The sequence below is a fragment of the Sceloporus occidentalis genome, unplaced genomic scaffold (genome assembly GCF_023333645.1).
Source record: "Sceloporus occidentalis isolate IW3139 unplaced genomic scaffold, rSceOcc1.0.p SCAF_1, whole genome shotgun sequence".
In the NCBI taxonomy this organism is placed as follows: domain Eukaryota; kingdom Metazoa; phylum Chordata; class Lepidosauria; order Squamata; family Phrynosomatidae; genus Sceloporus; species Sceloporus occidentalis.
The window spans coordinates 163,473,903-163,491,965 of NW_028316981.1; the positions used below are offsets into that span (position 1 = coordinate 163,473,903).

General features: G+C 41.0%; 1 protein-coding gene across 1 annotated transcript; it reads right to left on the reverse strand.

The window, feature by feature from the left end:
• Positions 1 to 3,705: 3,705 nt before the first annotated feature.
• Positions 3,706 to 17,196, reverse strand: LOC149322618 (keratin, type II cytoskeletal 8-like). Its single transcript, XM_089530191.1, has 10 exons — positions 16,870 to 17,196; positions 15,345 to 15,553; positions 14,756 to 14,816; positions 12,711 to 12,806; positions 10,007 to 10,171; positions 9,778 to 9,903; positions 7,833 to 8,026; positions 6,551 to 6,577; positions 5,215 to 5,246; positions 3,706 to 3,881 (listed from the first exon to the last, which is right to left on the reverse strand). Exons 1-10 carry the CDS (start codon positions 17,194 to 17,196, stop codon positions 3,706 to 3,708), a joined length of 1,413 nt encoding a protein of 470 aa, XP_089386317.1.
• Positions 17,197 to 18,063: the final 867 nt, after the last annotated feature.

Genomic DNA, 18,063 nt, shown 5'->3' on the forward strand with positions numbered 1-18,063 from the left:
AAAAGAAAAGAAAAGGCAGCTCAATCTGAAAGGTGAACTTTATGCTTCAGCGGGGAAAACCACAGTGTTCCAAAATGTGCGTTTAGGAGGCTTCTTTGTCTATTTCTATCTCTAACCAGTCATGCACAGCTGGTTAGAAAATAAGAATGGATTTGGTTCAGTTGTATGTGGTGCACATATATAGATCAAGCATTGCTTTTACACTCCAGGTCCTCACAGCCAGGGCTTTTCTCCCTGTTGATCCTAACTGAGAATGTGACCCTGGACCCTCACAAGGGAAGATCAGCAGTGGGGCACATGAGCTGTTTTTCAGCTAAACTTATCTGCCTCTGCTAATCTTTTCAACGAGAAACCTCTCTCATTTGTATGTAGGGCTCATCCCAAAAAAGGTAGAATTCAGTTCCACTGCTGTTTGCCGTAAGAGAAGATTTGGTTGAATGTGGACTGCTTGGCCTGTTGAATCCCAAATAGCAAGTAATATCCTGAAATCATTCTGTACATATCCCTGGGCTAAATATCCATGTGGAAATCTGTCTTTTCCCAACATGTGCACCATTTGATCTGCTAGCAGCTCTGATAGGCAATTGTATTCCTTCCTCGCTGTTTTGAGCAGAAATGAGGATCTCACATGGATAAAGTCCTACCACTGTTCCTGTGGTTTGCATTTCTCTTTGGTTCTGTATTGTCTTAATAAATCTGTACAGCATATAGCTTCCAATGGGATGAAATATTAGCTTTGTGAAAAGATGCATGGCTACTATTGCTACTGTTATATACAGTTTGCCTTGGGATCTAATGTGACTTTGTTGTATGCATGTATGTTATTTCCAGCTTACAGCCTCCCTAAGGTGACCCTATCATGGGGTTTTCCTGGCAAGATTTTTTTTAGAGTGTGTTTTGCCTTTGCCTCCCTCTGAGGCTGAAAACGTGACTTGCTTAAGGTCAATCAATGGGTTTTCGTGGCCGAGCGGGGATTCGAACCCTGGTCTCCAGATGCTAATAACTGACCTGATTTGCTGATTGTTGATCTCTATGTATCAAAAATGGCACCATCCATTTTCAGGAAGAAAATGGCATTGCAAAAGTATAACAGATATTTAGGGGGAAGGGAGGAGCATTACAGGAATGGATCCCAAACAACTCAGTAAGTTCTGAATGTGCTCATGGTGCATACAATGCTGACTGAATAATTTGTTAAAAGGAAAGAGTTATATGAAGAGAACAGAGACTCATTGACTATTAAGAAAGATGGGAAACTGAGGGATGGGGGAGGATAATGCAGTGGAGTACCTTGGCTCCTGAAATCATATCCTCTTTTCAATCACTAATAATGTGAGGCAAGAATTCTGGAAATACTTTTAAATTCTTGCCAAGGTTTATGCCCAAAGTGCCATTATGATTCCACATTTTGAAACAGCGCCACCATTTTGCATTCCATCAACCATGTGTACTGTCTCACCCATTCCATGCCTCTATTTAATTTTACCTCTCCTACTGAGGTGGGGTGGGAGAAGCAACATAGAATGGCTGGTGTGCCTGATTGATTTCTTTTAATAAGTCCCTCATGAGCAAATATGCACAAATGCAAAATGCAATAAAGTAGCTTTATTGGAAACAAAAAAAATATCCAGTAATGGCATGTGAAGAAAGCAAGAATAAGGAATAGAAACACTTGGATTAGGGAGCGGAAACGTCTGAAAATAGTCAATTAGGCAATCCTTTCAGTTACAGCTAAAGTTTTGCAGGACCAATGAAAATGGCCCCAACACCTAGCATTTAAGACCCAAAGTTTGCTAACTGTTTTGTAGTATTCTGGTTTATCCTAAAGATACTTTATAACTTTTTTATTAGGAAGTTTTGGTTGTTTCTAGAGGTATTTATCAATGGCTTTTTTTCCTGGAAAGGTTGATCAGGCAAATCCATCCAGGTTGCTGTGCTTGTAGCCACAAAACAGTAGAAAGTACGATCATTCTAAAGTTTTTTCCAATATGTCTTTAGTTGGCTCCAAGAGCCAACATGGCATAGTGGTTTGAGTATTAGACTATGACTCTGAGATCAGGGTTCAATTCCCCGCTTGGCCATGGAAACTCACTGGGTGACCTTGGGCGAGACACACACTCAACCCCAGAAAACTTGTCACCTCAGGGTCAACATAAGTCTGAAACACCTTGAAGGCACACAATAACAAGTCTGGTTCAACTTGAACAGTGTTACTAAAAGTGGTGGTTTATGAACCAGTGCTTGCCATAAGGCAACAAATGTTCTTTCCAAGTGAGGTTTCAGAGAAGTAGGTAAATATGATAATGGCATAAATAATCAATCTCTGGCATGGGGAAAATGCTGGTCCATCAGAGCTGATATTAGGTTTTGTTACCTGTTGTTTTCATAATACCAGAGGTCTGAGGTCACATGGAAAGAGCTGGCAACATAATTACCTCCCATGACAGCAACAAACTTTTGCAGAGCTAGATCTCCTAGCTGCCAGAAAAAGAGCCAAAAAGGGGGAGATGGAAAGTGGGGAGGGAGATATAGTAACAAAAGATATAACCTTTCCCAGCCCAGGCACACAGCCACAATGCTGACACAAAGTTAGGACCAGGCAAGCTTAGTCCTAATTAATTTCTATTACTGTACTTCCTAGCTATGAAAGAGTTTGGATTCAACTCAACCCCAGCAAGCCTAGAGGTAGTTCAACTAATTCTCAGAAATAGCCATGTTAGTCTGAAAAATCAGTGTAGAAAGGATTCTGATAGCACCTTTGAGACTAACAGAAAGAAAAAGAGTTGTCTTAGATGTGAATCTGCTTGTTCAAATGCAAGCATCTTAGGAAGTAGACTCAAGTCTACAAAAGCTCACGCTACCAGCTTCTTTCTGTTAGGGTTTGTCCGCATGGGCCAAAAAGCCTGTGTTATTCCTGGCCTTGTGTCATCCAGTTCAGATGATGCAGTCCATAACCCCAGGGCCAGGATCAGGCCCAGTTCTGCCAGATCAAACATGGATCCAGTGGATCTAGCCTGATCCCAGAGTAAACAGCCTTTACCCCTGAGTAATTTGATTCCTGGGTTGCTGCAAAGTTTCCTAGAAACTCTGCAGCACCCCGGCTGTTTAGACAGCTCTTTGCAGTCTTTACCTTATTTACACTGCTGCTCATACTCAGAAGCCCTCTCTCACCATGTCTAATGTGAAAATGGGGTGCCTGGCCATGTAGGTGCAAGCAATGTTGCAGCAAGGTAAGGAGCAGGTGCTGTTAGCAGTTCCTGGATTGGTGTGGGGACAGGCGTGTAAACACTCACCTGTCACCGCTTACCTGGGTACTGACCTGAGTGAGCACAGAGGCCCGAATAACCTGGACTCAGCCTTTGCATACTGGCCCTCAGAAAATTAGCATGGCACTGTCAATCAGGAAGTTACTTCAACCAGAAAACAGATATTTTATTTGAGGACCAGATATTTCTATTTTTCTATTCCCACTTTCTCTCTCAGTCCACAAGGCATTAACAATCTCTTGCTTGGCAACAATTTGAAGGACATTTCTAGTAGCAGGTTCAGAAGTATTTGTATTTTGTTCTGCCTCACAGACTCCTTTATTTTCCACACAGAGGCACAGATTAAGTATGCAGGGGACACAAAACATAGTGTGGTGTTTGATAATTTCACAACTTGAAGCTCTAATGAGAGACATGTGTTGAGGAACCAGAAGAACTTTCAGGCATCTTCACAATCTGAAGGGACACTTTCTGAGGTTGGACTGCTGTCATGGGTGGCACTAACACTGCCAGAAACATCTTCATTACTCTGGTTGGTTTCACATGGAGAAATGTGTCCTGGTCCAAGACGGAGATTACCATTATGGACAACTGCTCCCTCACTTCTTTGGACACCTGAGGGAAAATGTTTACCATACATGTTCATTTTCTAGAGTATCCAGAACTGGTTCCCTGTTAGCATAAAAGACACGCCCATATTGAAACTCCCTACTTTGGTGATAAATTTGCTTACTTAGCTCAGTAGTATATGTAGGCAAAGGACCTGTTGAGGTCTGTAAATCATAATTAATAAATAAGCATGGAACCTCCATGTTGAAAGCCACCAATTATACATGACGGTTAGTTATAAGGGGAAAAAAGTCATAACAGTAATAGATAAGCATAGAACTGCCATCGTCAGTGTTAGTAAGACCCCAATGACACATAATAGTTATAACTTTTAAAACTCACAATGATAAAGATGCAAAAAAATCTCCATATTTGGAGGCGGTACACCACAATTACAAGTGTTGGGAATAATCAGTCAAAGATGCCTATTTCCACTAGGGCCTAGTTATGATTTACACTGGAGTTAAAATACTGTACTGAACCAGATAAAGAATGGATCTGATCTAGCAGGGCAACTCTTATATTCCTAAACTAGCAAGCAGGTGACCAATTTGTTCTTGTTCCACACTTACTACTTCCTTTGCGGTGTGGATGGATGGAACTCAGAGCTGTACACAGTTGAAAATTCTCAATTGAATGAAATCAGCCATTTGAATTTTTCAATTGGTTAGTTGATGGATGCAGCATTTAAATCTACATCATTTTTTTGAATGAGAATGGAAAAAACAACAGTATCTTTGAAGGAAATAGGAATACTACTGAAGCTTCAGATGTTAGACTGATACATCCCACTAGGCACCATTTTAGATGGTGCATTCTGTCACTTGGGAAAAGTTTGGAGTAAATTCTCTTCCCAGCCTACAACTTATAAGTACTTGAGTTTTTAAAAAAGATTCCTGCCTGCTGATTTAAAAGGTGATACCATAAAATAGGAAGAGACCACAAAGGCCATCCAGTCCAACTCTCTGTCATGCAGGAAGACTCAATCAGATCACGTTGGTTTAAGATCAATCATAGGTAGGAAACTTGGTGTCCTCCAGATATATTCCCAGACATTTTGGAACACAGCTTGCATAACCTCAGACCACATTCTATGCTGACGGGCTGAAGGGCCCTATGGTTCAAAAAACCTAGAAGGAACCAGGTAATCACATCCTTGCAATTAAATATGATGGGCCTATGAATGATATTTGAGGTGGAGTTGTAAATATGTGTGGTTTGTGGGGAAATATGGAAGTGTATTGGGAGACGATCCATCACCATAACCACCATCAGGACGTGCACTTGTATGTTCTGCACAGTACTTGTTGGATAGTATTTCTGTCCATAAGCAACTTACGTATGTTCACAGCACGATCTCCTTTGTTCAGCCTAGTGGGAGATAGAAAAAATGAAAGAAGACCTCTAGTTATATCAATGGTTATTTCAGATTATCTCTTAGGGCACATTCACACATGGGATGTTCTTTCCTAATAACCTGAAACTGGATGACCCTCATTCTAACGAATGAAGCATCTCTACTGAAAAGCAGTGTGCTTGTGTTGACTAGCCAGTGTGGTGCAGTGGTTTGAGCACTGGACTACAATTCTGGCGATCAGAGTTTGATTTCCTACTTGGCCATGGAAACCCACCTCGGGAATGTCACACACTCTCAGCCCCAGAAAACCTGCTAATAGGTTTGCCTTAAGGTCACCATAAGTCGGAAATGGCTTGACACAACAACACGGTTTGAGGAAGCTTGAGCAAAATACTCTTTGCCTCCTTTCCTACTGCCATGGTACCACCTGTCACCTCCTAGGTTAGCCTATCTGGTAGAACAGGTGTTTCCCCCTCTATTTTTTAAAATTAGAGCAACTGGAAAAGCTAAGGTATTCATTTTGCTCCACACAGCCCTGACTGAAGTGCACTGCTTCCCACTAATGGGAAAAAGTGTGTGTGGGGGGGGGGGATGTAGAAAGGGGGGGATGTAGAAAGGGGGAAGCTGGCAACTGATGTAATCCTCAGTGGCTCCCACTGTCTCAATGCTGGCCTGTATAAAGGTCCTACGGATGATGATTTATCAGTGATTACTGTTCTGCATATGGAAATCATTGCTTGATGGTACTTTTAATGGCTTTTAATAACATTGGTGCTACATTCTAGAATTTGAAATTGTGACAAGCCCAGAAAATAGAAGAAAAGGCAAGATTTTGAAGCCCTAAGGGTTAAACTATGGGTGACACATATATTTGAAATGCATTTTCTTAGTTCTGAATTTGAATTCTAGATTTTTCATGAGACAGCCACTGAAGATAAGCTATTTTAAATATTATCACCAATTTTAAAGGCTGGGTTTGGGTGAAATCCAACATTTGGTAGGAGACAATAGCCTTCAAACAAGGATACTAAATCCTTTATCTCTATAAAGGTATTGTTTCAGTCTTCAGCTGTCTGTCTTCAGACATGTGAAAAGGCAAACATTCAGGAAACCTCTTGCATGTTAAATTTTCTGGAAAGAATTCACCTGACTTTTAACCAATGGTGCTTGAAGGTTTCCATATCAGCAGGGCTGTGGTTCTGTTCCAAGTGTTACTCTTAATTCTAAAAGAGATATCCAAGGGTGCTGAACGGTATCCCCAAAATTGTGAACAGCAGTTTTCAAAGTAACCTCTTAGGATGCCTAAAATTATACTTACCAGCATTCCTCTCCTTCCATTAGCTTCCTGTAAGTAGGAATAGGAGGGAAATGTCAGTTTTGCTTTTTCTGCAACCAGCTTTTTTTAAAAAAGTTTTTTTTCTGTCTTAAATATGAAAAAAACTGACTTTGGAAAATCCTAGTGATGATGATCTGAAACAACATTCTTCAAAATTTGCATTGGCCAAACTCAGTAGGCACACCTAGTCCCAGCATAGATAGGAACATGCTGTACCTGCCTCTTAAGTAGCCATGAAAAACAATGACCAGAACTGAGAAGTGGCAACCTTAAACAGCATTAAACCAGTTGAATACCCAGGAACTCAAACCCTGATGTGTTAGTTGTTAGGTGGGGAGTTTTGGTCCCTACAGATGAATCCAACCCTTCTGCAGTCCTATTCCTGATATAGCATTTCATAGCTGGCCACACATCTTTCTCCATGACACCATTATTGGGTCACTTCCCATTTTTATATCTTTCTTACTGTTCTTAAATGCCTTCTAAGACTTAGGGCTCTTTCACACTACACAATTAATAGTACTTTGATTTCATTTTAATTACCATAGTGCCATCCTATGGTATCTTGCAATTGGTAGTTGAGGAGGGGCGTTTAGACATCTCAGTCTCACCAAACTACAAATCCCAGAATTCCATAGGATTCAGACATCTCCTAAAGTGGTATCATAGTGTTATATTTGTGTAGCATGAAAGGGTCTTTAGGTAACTGGCAATAAGAATTTGAAGCTAAAATATGTTATTTTTGGATCTATCTATCCTTTTGCCTTTGGCTCTGTCCACCACTGGAAGGCTGCCGCCCTTAAGAATGTATGCAATTTCATTTGGTTTTCACTCAGCAAGAAGTTTTCAACCCTTATTTTGGGTTAAGTACCCAAAGACACCACAACCTGTCTGATCTTAAAAGCTAAGCAGGATCAGCCCTGATTAGTCTTTAGATGGGAGACCATCAAGGAATACCAGATACTGTCAGCTAACTTTCACAGGAAGAAATTAGCAAAACCATTTCTGAGTATTGTTGCCTATGAAAACCCTATGAAATTCATGGAGTCTCCATAAATTGACAGGAGACTTAAAGGCACACTCACATACACCCAAACACCCAAAGTCCTAGATTTGGATGGACAAATATCTTTCTTTCAGTTTCTCCTATGTTCTGAATATTACAATCTATTTCCTCCCATTCTGAATAAGAAGATTGTAAATGTTAGTTAAATTCTAATTTCTCACCAAAAGCAGGCTAACCAAAATTCTCACTTATCCTTACTTATAAGCAGCAATCTCAATCTTTAGAGCTATCTTGACATTCATCAGGCCCTGATATTCCCGTAGTTGGCATGCCATGTCCTGCTTTGCCTTGATCAAGGCCTCCTCCCGACCATTCAGCTTGGACTTGGCTTCTTTCACTGCCATCTCTCCACGTTCTTTAGTTCCAGACACCTCCTCTTCCAACTTGCAACACTGTGAATACAGAGCATACAGGACATGTTCCCATGGATCCTGGTAGGAATACTGAAGAGCCATTCCCAAGTATTTTCCCTTTTCCTTTTGTTGAATTCTTACTGCCAGTTAGGACAAGGAGCATTTGAAGGATGCCCTCTCTCACCTGAGGGTATCTTAATGGGAGTGGATTGGATTACATTTATTTCTCTACTCTAGAGATCAAAATATTCTGGGCCAACACAGACATTATAGAGGTCAATCTTCTATTTCAAGGATATCTCTGTTTGAAGCACTGCCCAGTCCATGTCCAATTTAAAGTGTTAAAGAAAAACATGAGAAGAGAGAGCAAGGAGGATCATTCAAGCTGCTCATACATCCTAAGGGACCACATGGATAGCAGACTGAGGAGACAGGCACACATGGCACCTGGTCATAGCCTTCTCCGCCATAGTGAGGTATACTGGGTTTCTATATAAATTACAGTGGTTGCTTCCAAATGTGTACCTATACATCTAAATTGGCATATGCACAATTCTATGTAAATCTGTGTATTCCTTTGCTGTACTTTTGGCAGTGCATAAGGAGCCAGCCTACATACACACAAAACATGTGCTTTACCATTGTTCCTGAGATAGTCCTTGACCTAGAACATCTCCCTGAAAGATTATAACCTTCCTATCTCATATCAGTTCATCAGCTGCTAAATTTCGCATGCACCACCCTTCTTGGAAAACAATACAGGTTGAGAATCCATAATCCCAAAATCCAAAATGCTCCAGAATGTGAAACTTAGCTGAGACAGAGACAGTTTTGCTTTTGGATGGTTCAGTGTACACAAGCTTTGTTTCTTGCACAAAATTATTAAAAATATGAAAAATACTTTCTGTTTATGTGCATAAGATGTACATGTAACATATGTTTTCTATATGTGTTGTGCAGTGCAGCTGCTGCAGCACCGACAAGTGGGAAAGATGGGCGGCACAGAGCCCTCCGTCTGTACCAGGCCCAAATCTTAAATCTCCGCACAATTATGTCCACTTAAAAGCAGCTTTATGGGGCCGCTGAGTAGATTAGAGCAGTGCTGCCAGGGGTAGTGTCAACCTTTCATATCCTGATCCAACCTGTCCCTCACAAACTGCTGTTGTTTTCTTGAGGGAAATATACATAGATTTTTGTCTTTAGTAAAGCACATGCGTAGAAATACTGAGGAAGACTGGGATTTTGATTAGAAAACAATAGGAGAAAGACTTTGCCACCCACTCCCTGCTTTCTCAGTTCCACAACTCTGAATCATGCATGATCATTGTAGGGCAATTGAGAGGGAAAGTGGCATTCATAGGCCACAATCCTCCAATTCCTGGAACCACATATTATGAGTATGCACTGGAATGGCCGCAATAAGGAAAGTATGTGGCATTCATAGGAATCTGCCCTTCTGTAGTTTTCACATATGATGATGGAGTTTCCAAGATCTTCTCTTCTGCTAATACAGTCAATTCTCCATATCCACTGAATCTGCATGCACATATTGAATCATTCAGGGTTTGATTTTTTTTAATTCCAAAACTCAAACTTTGATTATGCCATATTAAATAAGGGACACCATTTTACTACACAACTATGTATAATGGGACTTGACCAGCCATAGATTACGGTATCCATGGAGGGTCCTGGTACCAAGCTACAGCAGATGCCAAGGTCCCACTGTACGATATTCAGAATTGCTGGCCATGCACCTGGTGACTTCATGAGACATCCTTTCAACTCACCTCAGCTTTGATATTTGAAATTTGTGATTCCAACTGGTGTGCAGTGCGGGTCAGAGCCTGGATTTCTTCCTTGACATTGTTCAGGCTATCATTGTTCCTTGCTGCTGTAGTCCTGAGCTCTTGATACTGCCATGAGACACAAAATTCCTCATTTAGAAGTGGGATGGGTCATAGTCCCAGCATGTCTCTGGATGGGTAAGACTCAGTGATGCTTCCCCTACTTGCTTACCTGATGCTGGAACCAAGCTTCAGCCTCAGCTCGGCTTCGGGAAGCAATGCGTTCATACTGACGCCGGCACTCCTCAAGGGTACGGTTCATATCTAAGGCTCTCCTGTTGTCCACTTGCACCATGATGCATGTCTCTGAAATGCAGTTCTGCAGCTCAGAGATTTCCTGCAGTGACACAGAGTGGCTCATTTGTCATTTTCAAGTCAGGCTTCATGAAGTACCATTGCTCTGAGGTCCCACACTTTCAACCCAAAGTCAGACATTGGAAAAATAGGTTGCTTGGACCCTTCCCATCACTGCTGATGTTGGGTGCATCTACACTGTCGAAATATTGCAACTTGACACAACTTTCAGTGGTGCAGTGTCATCTTATGGAATTCTGAGATTTGTAGTTTTACAAGGTCTTTAGCCTTCTCTGCCAAAGAGTGCTGGTACCTCACCAAACTAAAAATTCTAGCATTCTGTAGGATGGAGCTAAGGCAGTTAAAACAGTGTCAAACTGCATTATTTCTACAGTGTGAATGCATCCCTAGTTGATCACCTTGGTAAAGGTGTGTCCACTACTGTAATGGACCCCTATGTAAACACAGGGCACAAACTGAATTGTGGGCATATCTTTAACCCACATTCTTCATCAAGAATAAGGAAGGAGAAGAAACTGGTTTTGTCCACATTTTAATATATTCTAATTTATACTTGTCATGCCACTACATGAACTGAAATTCAAATAGCCTACATTTTTCACCCTACACTAAATTTTAAGCTGCAATTTTCCAATAAAAAACAAATGTGCACAGAAATGTTCACATGATGGAAAGTACATATAGCAATACATATGGTGGGGGAAACTGTATAAAAGAGATGCATATATTTGGGGGAAATTGCTTACAAAATTGTGTACAATAGGTGAAATGTGTACAAAAATGCAGAGATAGTTTTATGTGAACTTTTAGACAAACATTCACAAACTGTTGTGAAATGGGAAGGAACACACAAAAAATGCATTATAGGAACTGAAACAAATTTTATTTCTATCCTGTGTTCCCACCAAAATTGGGACTCAAAGCAGGTCACAATTTAAAAGAACAATACAAAAAGAAAGCATTACAATAGAATTAAACTATTTACAATATTAAAACAATTCACATTCAGTAAATGAATAAAGTGCAATTTAAAATATATATATTTTTAAAAGTCATTAAAACAGTTTATTTAAAACAACACAGCACTCCCTAGATCATTCTGTAAAAACTCTCTGTTTTAAAAGCCTGTCTGAATAAAAAGGTTTTCATCTCTGACAGCAAGACAACAAGGAGAGGGCCATTCTGGCCTCCCTGGGAAGCAAGTTCTAGAATCTAGGGGCAGCTACCAAGAAGGCTCTCTCTCAGATCAGCACCAACTGTGCTTGTGATGGTGGTGGGACTGAGACAAGGGCCTCTTCTGATGATTTCAAAGCCTGGGCTGGCTTGTACATGGAAATATGGTCTGCTAAATAGTCTGAACAATATAGGGATTTATAACTCATAACCAGCACTTTGAATTGTGTCCTCAAACAAATGGGCAGCCAGAGGATTTTCAACAGGGGCACAGTATTGTCTCTGTAACCTGCCTCAGTTAATATTTTGGCTGCAGCTCTTTAGACCAATTGAAGTTTCTGAACACTCTTCAAAGGAGCACCAAGTAGAGTGTGTTACAGTAGTCCAAACAGGATGTAACTAAGGCATGTACCACTGTGGCCAGATCTGGAATCTCAAGGAATGGGTTCAGTTGGCACACAAGCTTTAAATGTGCAAAAGCACTTCTGGCCATCATATAAACCTGGGCCTCCAGTTCAAAGCTGAGTACAAGAATACCACCCATGGTTGATGGTACTGAAAACCTGCTAAGAGTTCCAAAAGAACCAACAGGATCACATTCCCGCTGTCCAGTTCCTTGCATAGGTCATCGAGGTGACCAAAGTTGACTCTGTCCCATAGCCAAGCCTAAAACAGATTGAATGGATCTAGACAATCCATTTCACCCAGAAACCTGGAGTTGGGAGAATATCACATGCTCAACATCCTGTCCAAAAATGGTAAGTTGGACCCTAGCCAATAATACATATTGATACAGCATGTACTACACCACTGAGGGTAATGGTTTCCATCTGATGTAAGAAAAGCAGGGAACAAAATGGCTTCTGATAAGGAGTCTGAATGGCCTTCTCTTCACACACCAGAGGCACTTCATGTTTTATGTGCCATTTTCATGATGCTGAAAGGCCTGTGAGTCTACAGACCCATCCTTCTAGATCAGGGATGGATTACTTGCTACCCTTTGACTGGCCTCATGTAATCCTTAGCCCAATTTCAAAAGCTCTCTGCAAGGTCAGGTTTTTCAGAATATGCTGTACTGTTTTTTTTTGTTGATTTCTTTTTAATGGTCATGCTTCTAACTTCTTTAAATTCTATTGTTAGTTTAATTAACTTTGGTATGATGTGCATTTTTTTTCTGTATCTGTTTTGACCTTTGTAAGCTGCCTGGATTCCTGAACTGGAAAAAGGCAGGATATAAATAACAGCAGCAGCAGCAGCAACAACAACAACATCTTGACCACTTTCCTATTAGGTAAAGCGAAAACCACCAAAATACATTCATTTGTACACATACTCACATGCATGTAACTCACATGCAAAGTTATCATAGAAAAAGAGCAGAGAATCACCTGGTCATATATATGTTTCAAGAAGCTGATATGTTTGGTCAGTTTTTCAATCTTGGCATCAAGTTCTGCCTTGTGTGCAAAGGCACAGTCCAAATCCTGCAAGAGAAACAAACCAAAGATTTGTACCATACTGGATCTCTTTGCTGTAGTATTTGCTGTAGTAAAGTCAGGAAATCATGGAGGCAAATGTGGGGGTGTCAAGAATATAAACAGGGGATTGAGAGGGAGCAAGTAAATGCACACATTTAAGGAAACACATTAAAACGTGTGAATGTCAGTGTGGGAAGAAAACACAAAGTCTAGAATAAAGCCTGATATGAACTAAGGAGAGGAAGAAAATGAAGATAGGATAATCAAAACTGAGGGATACTCGCATCTGTAAACGTGAAGTGTTAAGTACCACAGGATTTTTATGTGAAATAAAATGTGTTGTGCCTTTGTGTGTGTGAGGGTGCTTCTTATGAGCAAACATTTCAGACAGGTATGAAAAAAGCCAAATACATTTCTATAAAATTTATAAAGTTCCATATATCCCTCGACATTCATCACCAGATTTAATCTAAAACTGTGCTTTCTGAATTTTCTGGTTGGGGGATTGACAATTATTGTTCCCCTATGTGCCAGGGGTTGGCACCCATTGGCTATAATTGTTTCTTTCTTTCCTGGAAACTCTTCAGGGCCCATCAGCTGATGTGTTGTGGTCTCGCACAAAGTATAAATGGGGCAGAACAAGTTTAGCTAGGGATGAGGAAGATAGAAGGAGTCATGGACAAACTGGACTTTCCCATGCCTTGTGGGGCAAAGTGAATGAGGGGGTGGGTTCTTTCCCCTTCCCTCTTTCTTTTCTAGCTTGCTCAGTCCCTTGCTGTTAATGAGAAGGAAATAAACTGCCCAGATCCATAGCTGATACCATTTCTCCCTAATTCCTGGGACATGCATCAGGAGGCATCCATGTCAGTGGGGTGATGAAGATGCTCCAGATTTTAATCTGATCATTAAAGGAATTATTGAAGGCATTGCATCCACCCTCCAAACAGGCTCACCGCCTTAGATGTAGCTCCTTTACTGTTCAAACTAAACTCAGAGACAATTCACTGCCCCACTGTTTGGAAAACCACCAGCTCACACTGTTGTTGGGGGAATGACAGGCCATTGGATCATGAAGATTCACTGCCTCCCCTGGTCCAGCTCCCCCACATTTCCTCCTCATTCTTCTCTGCCACTGGAGCATCTATCAAAGGAGAAATACAGCAGCAAATGTTTTCATGGCTAGTTGAACTGCTTCCGCAGTGCAGAAATAATCCAGGTTGACACCACTTTATCTGCCAAGGCTCAGTGCTGTAGAATCCTGTGAATTGTAGTTTTGTGAGCCTTCTCTGTCAGAGAGCTCTGGTGCAACAACAAACTACAGTCCCAAGATTCCAAAGCACTGAGCCATAGCAATAAAAGTGGTGTCGACCTGGATTATTTCTGCAGTGTGGAAACAACCTTAGAAGTGGGCTTTCAAGACCCCTTCCCCACAAAGCAGAAGATGCATCCGCCTAGTTCTACAGCCCCTGAGAGGCTCTTCTAAAGTAACATCCTTGCAAGGTGACCCTACTCACAAGGAAGTCCAGATGAGTTCAGTGTGACATGCTCCTGTGTAACTGGGGTACAAGATTTCCCTAGATCTGTTTTATTGCTGGAAAAATATCAGAACAATTCCAAAGGAAGCTACAAGAGATGAACCAATTTCTCAGGTGGAAGCCAAGTAGTAGTAAAGGTATGAAGTCTTGGAATGAAGCTTAGAGAATGGAAAATTCTACTTCTGCTCAAGAGAAAATGGAAAGATGTTGTGGATTGGGAGGGGGGAACACTATTCTCCACTTTCAAACATTTGAGTGAAGAGGCCCACAACTTGGACACATGCAAAAGTGCGCACAAGGTGTCATAATCTACTGTGGGGAGAGAGTGCCCAACTCTGATTGATTGCATAGTGATAAAAATGATTATATAGCTGCCAAGATAAAAGGAGCAAGTGCCAGAAAAAATATTGCTATACTCACCTTTTTAAGTAAGACAAACTCATTCTCAGCAGTTGCCCGTCTGTTCAGTTCTTCCTCATACCTAACCCAGTCAGAGAAAAGATTCTTGAATCAGTGCAAAATAACAAAACAGTATTGAAGGACATCGAAAACTGCAACCTGGGCATTGCATGCTTTGCACATTTAAAAACATGACTAGACTATATACCAATGCTTCTCAGACTGTCTGACATGGGAGTGTGGCTTTTTTCCCTAATGTGGGAAAAAATCAGTACTGTATTTATGCCCATTGGCATAAATAAAAGAAATGTGCTTGTTATTGTTGTTGTTGTTGTTGTTGTTGTTGTCGTCATCATCGTGTGCCTTCAAATCCTTTATGACTTATGACAGCCCTAAGATGAACCTGTCACACAGTTTTCTGGGGCTGAGAGTGCATGATTCACCCAAAGTCACCCAGTGGGTTTTCATGGCTGAGCAGGGAATCAAACACTGATCTCCAGACTGACAGTCCAACACTCAAACCACTATACCACACTGGCTCTCATCTTATAATTACACCAACCTATTTGTAGAATATACTGTTTAAAATTGTAAGTATAGTTAGGTTCACCTGCTTTTGTTGTTCTCCAGAGTTTGCTCCAAAGTGTCATGCTCAGTCTTCAGCTCTTCCCTCTCATGCTCTACACACTCCAGCTCCTTCTTGAGTTTGCTGACATGTTCATCAAAGAGGGGCCCCATGTCACTCTTGTGACATTTCTTTTCTTGCACAAAGTCCCATTTTGTCTTCAGCATCATATTGCGCTGCTCCAGCAATTGGACCTGAATCCCCAAACCAAGGAGAAAATGTTTGTGGCTATCCTTTTTAGAAACCGTATTCCATTTGGGGGCAGGTTCCAGTTATCAAAGGAATGAACAAGAAGCAACTTTGAGGCAATGAGAGAGGTTTCCCCATTGGCTTCATCTCATGGCACTGTGGTAACTTTTCAAAGCCAGATCTCACCACATGTATGGCACCAGTTCTACCAGCTTTTTAAAACTGTGATGAGGTTGGTGGTCATGTGGGAAAACTTTAATTTTTTAAAAAATGTTCTTTTAAAATTTTATTTGAAAACATGATCTTTTACCACATTTTCACTTTAACTACATGAAATCATGTACATGCAAATATATTTAGGATATATGTATGATATTGTAATTTAAAGGTATAATTTCAATTTTGCTAGTTGTTTATGGACTTTTTCATACGGGCAAAAGAGAAGGGAACATAGCATGACGTCGTGATAATCCCGCCATTATCCCGTGAACAAAGAAGAGTTTTCCAGCCACTTTTTATTCATGGGAAAGCCCTGTGAATGAAAAGCGGCTGGAAAACTCCTCTTTGTTAATGGAATAATGGCGGGATTATCTCAACATCATGCAACATCATCTGAAAATCTTCACCAAATCGTGTGACATTATACTCCCATCTCTTTTGCCCATATGAAAAAGCCCATAGTCATAACTATTACCATTACATTAAGTGATATATGGAAATTATGATTTATGAGCAACATTAGTGCAACAAACATTACTAAGGATTCTGTATAATGTTGAAAGGGAGGAGGTCAAGAAGAGGACACCATTAGTTACCCTATTGGGTGACACCAACCCTAGTGTCACCATTCTAGCTCTTACCATAGGAGTTCTTAACCTGTGGTCCACAGGTTATCTCATGGATCTTAGAGATCCCATGAACCGGATGCAAAACAAAAAGGGGTGGGGAGGGGGCTAAGAATCACTGCCTTGCCCTGAAGACCAGGCCTATCTAACAGTACTGAGTCTACAAGGCTCCATGGCAGTTCTTTTGCAAGTGCAGAATCAGAGTTTATATTAACACTAGGCCCAAACCAACTCCCATGTAACTAAAGGAGAACATCAAAACCCTAAAATTATGCATCTTTGAAAGGATATAACCAACAGCACTCCCTGATTCTAGATTAATCAGGTTAGACTGGTTAATTAGGTCCCTTGGCCTTTTGCGATGGGCCTAAGAATTAACACCAGGATCTCATTCAGAACTCCTTTTCATGATAATCACCCTCACACCAGTTGATTCTGTGTGAACTCCATTTTCTCCCTTTTCACCCTCAACTCACCTTATCAATGAAAGATGCCAATTTGCTGTTGAGACTCTGGAGCTCATTTTTTGCCTGACACTTCAGTGCTAAGGCTGTGGTGTCTATTCCCAGGTCAAGAGGTTGCAGCAGGGACTCATTGCAAGTGACGGCAGTTATGCCTGATTTGCCAGGAGAACCTCCTCCGGTATTCATGATGACATGGCTAGACCCAGTGCCACAAAAGTTGTATGTGACCCCAGCATTACCCTGATGCCCATTTCCAGGGAAGCTGCTCTTGAAGACAGGCCAAGGTCCACAGGAGTTGACACTCTTGCTGCTAAAGCCACCTGCCCCTCCGTGACACATTCTTGTATCTATAGGAGGGCAAAACATTTGTTTGCAATTGCACTGGCATCTTCTATGGGACAGAACCTCTGAACAGGAGCTGTAGTTTCTTGGACCACATCCAGACATGATGTGATTAGGCATGATTTCTCAGTGGAGCGGGATGAAAGCAGATGAAAGAAACTATAAAAGAGACATGCTGGGGGAAGAAAAGGGAATTATAAAAGAAAGAGAGGTGAAGGCTTTGTAGAAGGCAACTTGTCCTTTATATCCATTTTGGCAAGCTGGATTTGATTGCCTCCTTGTGAGGGAATAGCAATTTCATGGCATTTATGAGCTGGGAGTTTTCAGCAATGCTTCTCATGTGTGAGGCTTAATAACCAAGCCAAATATAGCTCCCTTTCTGAGTATGTACATGAAGAAGCTCATATAAAATTACTGGATCAAATGCACCCTGGAGGATATTATATCTGGAGCAAGACAAAACCCACTCTGATTATAAGTTTTTCTATAAAATGCCTGCCTCATCTTTTGTGCACTTTGATTTAAAAAACAAAACAAAACCTTGCAACTTGGCTAACTAAACCTAAATAGGAAAGACAACTAGGAATAAGGGCTCTTGATCCTAAATGGAAACATTAGCAAAAATGTTGTGATAACTACACCAGAAGCACATTCTTAAGTGCAAGACACTGCATGCTTCTTGCTGAACATGATGCATACTGATGACCAGGGCAACATGCTGATATGATGCTCAAGTCAAATGCTCAGCCCTCATGATGAAGGATGCTGCAAAGGTAATAATTAACCTTGTATTTTTGTTGCCATTCTAGTTTCAATTACTAATAAAAACTATAATGGTGGCGTCTGTCGCTGGTGCTGTTGACG

Bases quoted from the DNA above. Each gene is read 5' to 3' on its own strand.
- LOC149322618 (XM_089530191.1), bottom strand. From the start codon at position 17,196: ATGTGTCACGGAGGGGCAGGTGGCTTTAGCAGCAAGAGTGTCAACTCC. The intron at 6,578-7,832 runs GTAAGGATAAGT...TCCTACTTACAG, and splicing joins ATTGAGATTGCTGCTTATAA to GAAGCTAATGGAAGGAGAGG. The intron at 3,882-5,214 runs GTAAGTTGCTTA...ATTTTCCCTCAG, and splicing joins AGATCGTGCTGTGAACATAC to GTGTCCAAAGAAGTGAGGGA.